Source organism: Clinocottus analis, unplaced genomic scaffold, assembly GCF_023055335.1.
Source record: "Clinocottus analis isolate CAN_PGR_092001 unplaced genomic scaffold, fCliAna1.0.p SCAF_19, whole genome shotgun sequence".
Lineage (NCBI taxonomy): Eukaryota > Metazoa > Chordata > Actinopteri > Perciformes > Cottidae > Clinocottus > Clinocottus analis.
This window is the reverse complement of record NW_027175920.1, coordinates 6,532,918-6,542,387: the sequence shown is the minus strand read 5'-3', so window position 1 is coordinate 6,542,387 and position 9,470 is coordinate 6,532,918. Positions and strand designations below refer to the sequence as shown.

Sequence of the window (9,470 nt, the reverse complement as noted above, 5' to 3'; positions counted from 1 at the left end):
TGGTTCGTTGTGTAAAACGTGTCGAATGTGCGGCTCCGTCTCCTCAGTTGTCTTTACTACATTCATTGTTGTCCTGTGGCGGTAAGCCCTAACTTGTTTTAGCGAACTACACAGCGTGTAGTAGACTCAACGTCGTATTTATCAATCATGGAAAACTGTATTCGTAACGGAAATCATCCCTTACGATCTTACGGAATCTACAAAAGGCGTTAATGTACTGTAACGTGTATTATTGTCGCCAACCGCGGGATGTTAGCAAACCCCAATACTTGTGGAAACGTAAAGTTTGGGACGTTACGCATTATTTCGCTCCAGATGTCAGATAAGGACGACTCTGAAAGTGACATTTGGGAATACAAACCTCTTGTGAAGAAAAGGAAGAGAAACGAATCACCCCCTGTGACTAAAAGAAGATGTACTGTCAGAAAACCCTCCAAGAGAGACACTTCTGTCCCAGTCAAGTCACCTGATACGAAGGACAAAGCAGCTGAAAGAAGGCATTGTAGTAACGTGACTTTTACACATGAAACACCCTCAAAGACCTCTTCTGCGAGTGACCCAGCGCAAACAGATAATGCTGCTGATGCACCGTCCTCGGGAGACTTTTGCCCCATGTGTCAGATGCCCTTTTCCATGTTGGTGGTACAGTCTCAAAGATGGCACGTCTCTGAATGTCTTGACACCCCCAGGGACACATGCAAAGGTACAGACATCCCTACTTCTTCATATACTTTATACAAACCTGAACTGAAACACTTAAACGTAACATGCAATTTATATTGACACGTCCTCTTTTGCACACCTGTCTTCCTGTATTCAGGTGGACACATGGTGCCACTGTCAATAAAGGACATTTTCCATATGTGTATTATTAAATATACCTTAAAAGGCCACGTAGCCTAATGCTAGATGTTCTTCATAGTCATTCCACAGTACAATTTAGCACTGTACTTCCATAAGGTTCTGTATTAAGCATTATGTTTGCCTTTCAGGCATTTCTGTATTATCAAAAATAATCAAATGTAGTTTTCTAGTCATGATACAACTTGGATGTTGAAAACATTATTTACAAACCAGAAAGTAATGGCATCAGACTCTCCCTGATTGATAAATGCCTGTATCTTTCATGCACTCAATATTTAACAGAATCGTTGGTCAAAATGGGAAATCCAAAGCCCAATGAAAGAAAAATGTTTAAAATATAATCAGTGTTGATTTCTTTCTCTCTCTCTCTCTCTCTCTCTCTCTCTCTCTCTCTCTCTCTTTCTCTCTCTCTCTTTCTCTCTCTCTTTTGAGCAACAGCAGACCTGTTGCAAAGAGTACACTGATCTAAAATCAAGAACCTCAAAGTCTTTGAATATCTGTATTTTGAATTTAGGTGTTTTTTAATAATTATCATTTTGTACAATGCTGACAAGCCTAATTTCGACATGTTTCATCTGTTTTCTGTTTTCAGAATGTCCAGATGGTCTTCAGTGCTTCTCTACCATTCCAAACCATTATAAGAAATTCAACCACACCCTCCTGGCCCACAGTCGAGCAAACGGTGACACAGCCCTCCTTAGTCTCTTCCAGCAGGCTGAGACGAGCGGGAAGACCGTCCTCAGTTGTAACCCTGGAATAATAAACAATGAGGTGGATGACTCTATTTTAGAGACTTCCCAGGATAGTGTTCTAAGTCTTTCTGTCTTATCCAATCATAGTGTTTCCCCTCATCATAATCACATTGGAACACCTCCATCTAAACTTACAAATGGACTTCTGCTACTGCGCTCACCTGGTCCAGAGGATTTTAAGAAAAAGAAAGGCTGGTCGTCCTCCACTAAAAGCCAAAGATCTATCAGTTCTTCCCAAGAAAGTAGAACCGAGCTTTCATCCACTCCTGTCAATACAGAGAATGGAAGACAAGCTTGTGAGGGTTTACCCAAAGGAGAATCTTCCTCTGACAACAATGATACAATATCCTATTCTCCTCTTTCTGAATTCCCTGCAGAGGCTGCAGTCAAGAGAAGTGAATGTCGAAAAGCACTTTTTAATAAAAATACATTTCAAAATGTGGATGAAAACTCAATGGTGCTGTTCAGTGACGACTTCTCAAGTGAAGATGAGCTCCTCACTGACTTTATGAATAATTTTGAAACCAATAGTGTGCAGGTAAAGGCGCCTGTCTCCTTAAACACCCAGATGTATTCAGGTACCTCATCGCCATCCACTAATCAGCAAGCTGCCTATACAGTTGCTGAAAACCGAGTTGATTCCCAAGGTAAAAAAGAAGCTCACGGTAAATCTACCAGTGCCATCAGTCCATGTAAAAGCAGCATTCAGTCTCCTCAAAGTATTGTTTTAGAGCGCCTGAGAGAAACTCTTTTAAGCTCGGATAGCCTGCCTTTAACAAACTTGAATGACGACAGTATTCCAGGACCTTCTTCACAAACCTCCATTGTCCATAGATCTCAAATCATGTCGCCACAGAAGGACCAGATCAAGGCAGGTCAGGCCTATGGTCTGAAGCAGACGGACATTGGGGTGTTTTTTGGCCTCAAACCCCTCAAGAAGGAGAAAGTGGCTGAGAGTGGACCAAATGAACCCAACACCACCTCTGTTCCAATGCTTGGTGAAAAATCAGGACAGAGGAGAGAAAGGCAAAGAAAAAGTAGGGCTGACAAAACCACAGATACCTCACAGGGCACAGCGACTGGAGGTAATAGTAACGTAGGGAATGCTCAGGGAGAGGCAGGGAAAGGTCGGACCAGAGGCTGGAGAAGAGGAAGATGGAACAGAAGGAACGCTGATGGAGAGGTGGAGTTACCACGTTGTCCCTTCTACAAGAAAATTCCAGGTCAGTGGGGAACTTTATATAATTTATCACTGCATACATTTGAATTATTTTGTGTTTTGTTATCTGAGATATCTGCTAAATGTTTATTTTCCTCAGGCACGAAGTGTGTCGTAGATGCCTTTTCATATGGAGAGATCCAGGGCATCACTGCCTACTTCCTCACACATTTCCACTCCGACCACTACGGAGGTTTGACCAAGAAGTCCACACTTCCTATCTACTGTAACAGAGTAAGTGTAGCAATGATTGTTGTATAATGTGGATTGCTTTTAGTATTATTTGATTATATTAGTTGGGGTTCATGCTATGTAATTGAAATAGTGGCAAAGCCTGTTATGTGTTCATACTGGTTGAGTTCTGCATCAATCAGCCATATGTTAATCCTTAGTAGGAGTAAATTATTTTACTATGTTGCTTATTTTATAACTTTCTCTGCACAAGACAGTGGCAATAAAAAAAATATAGGAAACCATTATGGATGGTGGTTTTTACCCAGATTTAAGTCTACCGCTGAAACATTATCCTACACAAACTCAATGTATTGTATAATTCATACAGGGAAAGAAAGGAACAGTGTCAGTGTAGATGTGTCTGTTTTGTGTTGTTAATAAATGACAGGTCTCCCCTCCAAAGGCCTTTTAGTCCTTGAATACTATTTATTCATTTGCATTTCATTAAAAAGCTTCCTCAATGCTCTCTTCCATAGAATGCAAAGAGTAAATGCCTGATCCATTTGTTATCTTACTGCACTGCATGGACGCAGTAATGGAAAATAAGCTTTCAGTTATGAATAACAATTTGCCAGTGACTCTGACTATATTGATTGAAATTGAAAGACCCTTTTGTGTTTTTCTTTTTTTTTCACACAGTTTTGGATAAAACACTTCACACCCAGGACATTTAGTTTTTCTGGGTCGGTTTGTCTTTCCAGTTACAACGTTTGCAATTTTTGCATTCTATTATGGCTATTATGGGTATGAATTAAGCAACAAACAAACCATTTTTTACGAAATATTTTAAATGTGTTTTGTGTACAGTTTGGTATTCATGGCATTGTTGATGATTTAGTTATCTTACTATGGTATTTAAGAATATACCTCTCATACTAATAATAATACCCCAATATATAGTATCTAGACTACAATGTATTGGTGGAAGAAGCTGGTTGTGATGTAAATGTTCCCATCAAATGGGTCATGATTTTTCAGTGTGTGCTATTTTGGGATTATAACTAAAAACAGACTTTCAAGGACTCATCCATTGGGATTTTGTTTATTTGGTAGGTCGCATAAAATACAACTTGGGTGCTAGATGGGTCATAGCCCAGAAAAAAAGAGTTTTTCCAGCCTTTGTGGCCATTGCCGAGTCACTGCATGTAAGTAAACTGCAAAGATTTGCGTTAACTGACAGCTGCTTCAATTGCTAAGATTACAGGCAACCTTGTGAAGAGCAAACTGAGGGTGGCAGAGCAGTACGTCCACATCCTCCCCATGAACACGCAGGTCACCGTTGAGGGAATCACGGTCATCCTGCTGGACGCCAACCAGTGAGTCATCAACCTGACGTCAATTGGACACCGATTTCAAAGTCAGACAGTCTAAACCAACTGCCTAGATTGTTTCACTGAGGAATACTAACAGGCGCTATTTAAGGAAACGGTCAGCTGTATATAAAGTTTACAGCATTACTTTTGAATTCAAACCATTGTGAACCAGTCACCACTAGGCACCAGTCTGCGTTATTGACACCTTTCTTTGTCAAAGCTTCTTGAAAGTTGCTTAACCTAGTTTATCACACAATTGGTATCTCCTTTTAGTTTTCATATATCCAGCTTCACCTCCTGTGTGTTCTGTCAGTTGTCCAGGATCTGCCATGCTGCTGTTCTTCCTGCCCGATGGACAGACAGTCCTCCACACTGGAGACTTCCGAGCTGATCCCTCAATGGAGACCTACCCTGAATTGCTCGCCTGCAGGGTGCAGACGCTCTACTTGGACACCACGTGAGAACCTCTTTGTCTCCTCTCATATACATTGAATAAACCAGTGAGGTTACTGAATGGCCAAAATGGTGTTTTTCTTCTGCTGCTCTCAAGGTCTGTTTAAGTTACAATTACAATTTTGGTTGGTTGTATGGATCAATATTCCTTTAAAATGTCAAAGACCTCTGTAAAAAGTGATGCAGAAGTCCAGACGAAACAGAGATTTTCACTATAAGCTCTTGTATTTGTATAGCTACTGCAGCCCAGAGTACACCTTCCCCAGACAGCAAGAGGTCATCAACTTTGCAGCCAACACGGCCTTTGAACTGGTGACGCTCAACCCCCGCACACTTGTGGTGTGCGGATCCTACTCTGTGGGGAAAGAGAAGGTCTTTCTGGGTGAGTGTTTTGAAATTATTCTCCAATTGTGAGAAAAGTGATGATAATAATTTATTTATCAGGAATTAGAAAAATACCTCAGCTAACAACATATTTTTAATTTCATCAATTGGCTTTCTTTAACGTTTTTATAAATCAAAGAGGAGCATGCAACCTTTAAAGTTAATTCATCCATTGTGTTGCTTATTAAAAACCAAAGCAGTTCATTCATCCAGTTCCCTGAGACCATAACAAATTGAAAATCACCCAGGAGAAATAAACTAAAAGAAAGGAATATTATTTGACAAAAGTCTGCACTTGCCAAAAGGCTCCCGAGCTGATCATAGAATCATAGAACATGAGGATTATTGATTAGTTTTGCTGATGTCACCATCCAACATCGCAGCTCCAGTTGCACCGCTCTAGTGCCATACGCGTAGTTAAAGTCGTCTTTCAATCATCCTGGAACCAGCGAAACTGAAAAACACTTAACACACAACACACAAGTTCTGAAAAAGGCCCTGGGGCCGTCAATGGCTGATACAGCTTGCCCATTATTCAACATCAGTCTGATAATTTGACAGGTTGATGATGAAAGAAATATTTTCTGATGATGTGTAACGTTACTGAAAATGACATGGTAATTTATTCATTTAAATCTAAGAATAGTGATATTTCTGTGATGCTTTCGGAAGTATGTTGTTACCACCAGCGCAAACTGTTGGATACAAACTAAACGTGTTCCTCAACCTGATAGCAATACTAGTGTGTTCCTTTCTCTTGTTTTGGAGAAAGTCAACTTCATCCTGAAGTAAAACATACACATTGTCGTGGGGTGTTCTGCATGTACAGACTAAGTCTTAAAATAAAAAGGTTGAATAGCCCACCTTGTTTTTTTTTACAAAGACCATGTTCTGCTTTATTTGTAGCACTGGCAGAGGTCCTGGGGTCTAAAGTGTGTCTCTCTCGAGACAAATACAACACCATGTGCTGTCTCGAGTCGGAGCAAGTCAGACAAAGTGTAACCACCGACTGGAAGGCAGCCCAGGTCCATGTGCTGCCCATGATGCAGATCTCCGTCAAAGTAGGTGCAGCAGTGTCACTTTCCAATAAGAACGGCCATTTCAATAAACAATGTACATCAATGATTAGAGTAAAACAACGAGCAAATACAAGTCCCCCAAGGCAGTTTCTATATGTATTCACCACATGTATTTGAATGAGTTTGACGCTTTCATTTAATAATGCACTACTTAGTGAGATGAAGGGGAATACTATAATAATAACTAATATAGTTATACGCTATTTTGTCATGGTTTGTCGCCTTTTTTTGTAAATGTTTCTTTTGTTTATCCAACAGTCAAATTGTCTATGAACAGTTTATTTTAAAATGCAAACATCATTTTTATTCCGCTTATGGCCTATTTCCTATGCAAATGTCAAGGCCAGCAATAATTAGGAAATGCTAATTATGATGACCAAGCACATCCTCTTTCTGAAAGAACTGAAGCATTTCAATTTGCCATATGTATACCCTCAGATAAGTCCCAGAGTTGGTATAATTCAAGCATCACTAGGCACAGAAGGGCTGACTCTGGATAACATGTGCAGTTTAGATTTGCATTGGGAGCTTTGAGTTGACTGTTTAGCAATTTTTTTATGAAGAAGAACTTCTACAACTTGGAGTCACCTTGAATAAAATGTTAAATGTTTTAATTGTTGACAAAAAAAAAAATGCAGTTTTGCATATCGTTTGGCAAACAAGAGTGATGAAAAAACCTCATGTTTGTAGGTAAGATTCAAAAACACAAAGGAGGATGAGACTTCGCTAGTAAACCGTCACATCTTTTAAGGAACAAAAGCTGCACAAACATGTAAATCTGTCTAGTTTTTAGAAGAGGGATTAATATATATACATTTTAATGGTTGTTGTTGTTAGCAACAGTCACATTTCAGTTACTCAGCATTTGATACACTCTGCATCTCCTTCCTCACTTTTACAAATTGCATTTCAAGTACAACGTGGCACCATTTTAATTAAAAATCTTTCTTCCATTTCTCCCCTGGTCACCTTTGTATCGTCTCCAGAAACTACAGGATTATCTGGCGCGCTTCTCAGAGCGATATGACCAGCTGGTGGCCTTCAAGCCCACAGGCTGGACCTTCAGCCAGAAGGTGGAATCAGTGGAAGATGTTCAGCCTCACATCAGTGGCAACATCTCTATATATGGTACATACTTTCAGCATATTTTAGCACAGTTTTTATCAGAGCAAAAAACAAATGTATATTCACATATTCTCTGTGAACCAGTACTTTGAAGGAACCTGAATGTTTTTCACATGGTTGTATTTAGCCAACAGTTCCCTCTTTTGGCAAAGAGAGGAGAGTGAAGAGGAAGAGAGACTCAGAGTAAACAATAGATGACTTGGTTTCATGTTACTTTAGTTTGATGACTACAAAAGGGAATATATTCAAAAGAATGCTGGATCTTGTATCAACATTGCAGGACAGTTGTCTACCATTAAAACCACTTCTAAAATGGGTTATTACTTGATGTGGCAGCATAGATTTAGCCTGTTTTTTCGTCCTGCCCTCTATTTCATGTTCTGAATATATCCGTCAACAGCATCAGCCATCTGGCCTGTAACCTACAATCACCAGCGAGAGACTTCTGCCACACACTCGCACATCATTTCGTCCTCCTCAGCAGTTTGTGTGTCAGTCAGGCGGAAGCCAATTAGAGGCCTCTCTCTTGTGTTGATCTTCTCCTCCTTGCTCTTCCCAGCCATATGCTACCACTCCTAATAGTATTCTCTACATGTGGGAGGATTGACTGTCTACTTGAGTAGGTTCAGATTCAGCTCCATCTGAATTAATATTGTGGTTTATTTTATTTTATCCTGATCTACAATTGAAATAACTGAGGAGAAAACTAAATGTGGGTTATCTTAAGATTTTCTATGTTTTTTGTTGTTTCAAATGCATATTCTTGTTTGGGATCTTGATGATGCAACCCTTCTGTTTCCTTGACAGGAATCCCGTACAGCGAACACAGCAGCTTCCTGGAGTTGAAGCGTTTCGTCCAGTGGCTTCAGCCCCTGAAGATCATCCCCACAGTGAACATTGGCCGCTGGGAGAGCAGGAAGGCTATGGAGCAGTGCTTTAGTGAGTGGCTCAAGGAAACTAAAACGAAAGTGTAGCTTATTTACAGGTAAACTTGTTTGCACTGGAACCTATGCTGCTCTATTGGTAAGCGCAGCAAAACGGATTACATCTCAATACTATATGGCCATGGGAAACAAATAATGCTTTTAATGATTGTTTTAAAAGTTGCTTGCCTCAGAACACGGAGCCCATAACGGTAACATTTCAATGCAGAGCGAGGGGTTATGATGAAGTACGAGGTGAACATGAACTGCAATATCGTTGATGAAAGAAAAGGTCAAGTATACGCTCTTGATCCAATTTATAATAAAGGTTATGCTTTTATTCACAATGAGATGAATTCAAATGAAAGGTGTTTACACATGTGAAAACATTATCTGAGGTCATACCATGCATTACGTCTACAATATGATGTACGTATTATTGCACAATGGAACTGAATAAACTGGATGTGTTTACTGCCTGCGGCGGCCGCTTCCCACTTTACCTTCGATTGCTAACAATATACTGCAAGTGCTGCTTTAAAATTGTGCAATTTCATAACAATCAATTTTGTTCTATTCAACAAACCTTTTATGCTGGTGAATAATAAATGTTATAAAACGTTTAGTTTTTCTCTTTTTTTCGTCTTTTTACAATATGCTCATAGTGAGGACGGATCTTTTTTTGAATTTGCAAACTTTGCGCTGTGGTTTTCAACGGTGACATAATCTGGATTTTCATTGCTATTGTTCATTCAAATCTTCCGTACTGATGAAACTGAACAGCATCAATGTCTCTTCAGGAATATTTGTCACTCTTGTGTAGCAGATTTGAAAATGCAGTTTTTAATTGGATCGTAGAGGAAGAATCTCTGTCTCTGTAACACAGACGATTTTCCACAGAGTCACTGCCCGATTTCTTCTTTCACATTGAGCAACTTCAATTGATCCGATCTGCCAACTTAACCTTTCAGCTGCTTGTGTGATCAATCGCAAGGGCCAGAGTGAGGGAAATGTTTGTAGCAATATCTGAACATGATAAAGGTTTTATGTTTCACTGCAGATTCCCACAATATACTGATGTACACATACTTTTCATCACTTATTTTGAGTACATCATTTTACGA

The 9,470-nt window shown here is 39.7% G+C and overlaps 1 protein-coding gene across 1 annotated transcript; it reads left to right on the top strand.

Annotated features, from left to right (window-relative positions):
- The first annotated feature begins 85 nt into the window (after positions 1-85).
- dclre1a (DNA cross-link repair 1A (PSO2 homolog, S. cerevisiae)) lies at positions 86-8,940 on the top strand. Its single transcript, XM_068583024.1, has 9 exons — positions 86-703; positions 1,457-2,839; positions 2,936-3,069; positions 4,267-4,385; positions 4,696-4,839; positions 5,072-5,217; positions 6,126-6,280; positions 7,285-7,426; positions 8,231-8,940. The coding sequence occupies exons 1-9, from the start codon at positions 250-252 to the stop codon at positions 8,395-8,397; spliced, it is 2,844 nt and encodes a 947-aa protein (XP_068439125.1). The 5' UTR covers positions 86-249; the 3' UTR covers positions 8,398-8,940.
- The last annotated feature ends 530 nt before the right edge of the window (positions 8,941-9,470 follow it).

Bases quoted from the DNA above. Each gene is read 5' to 3' on its own strand.
- dclre1a (XM_068583024.1), top strand. From the start codon at position 250: ATGTTAGCAAACCCCAATACTTGTGGAAACGTAAAGTTTGGGACGTTA. The intron at 5,218-6,125 runs GTGAGTGTTTTG...CTTTATTTGTAG, and splicing joins GAAAGAGAAGGTCTTTCTGG to CACTGGCAGAGGTCCTGGGG. The intron at 7,427-8,230 runs GTACATACTTTC...TTTCCTTGACAG, and splicing joins TGGCAACATCTCTATATATG to GAATCCCGTACAGCGAACAC.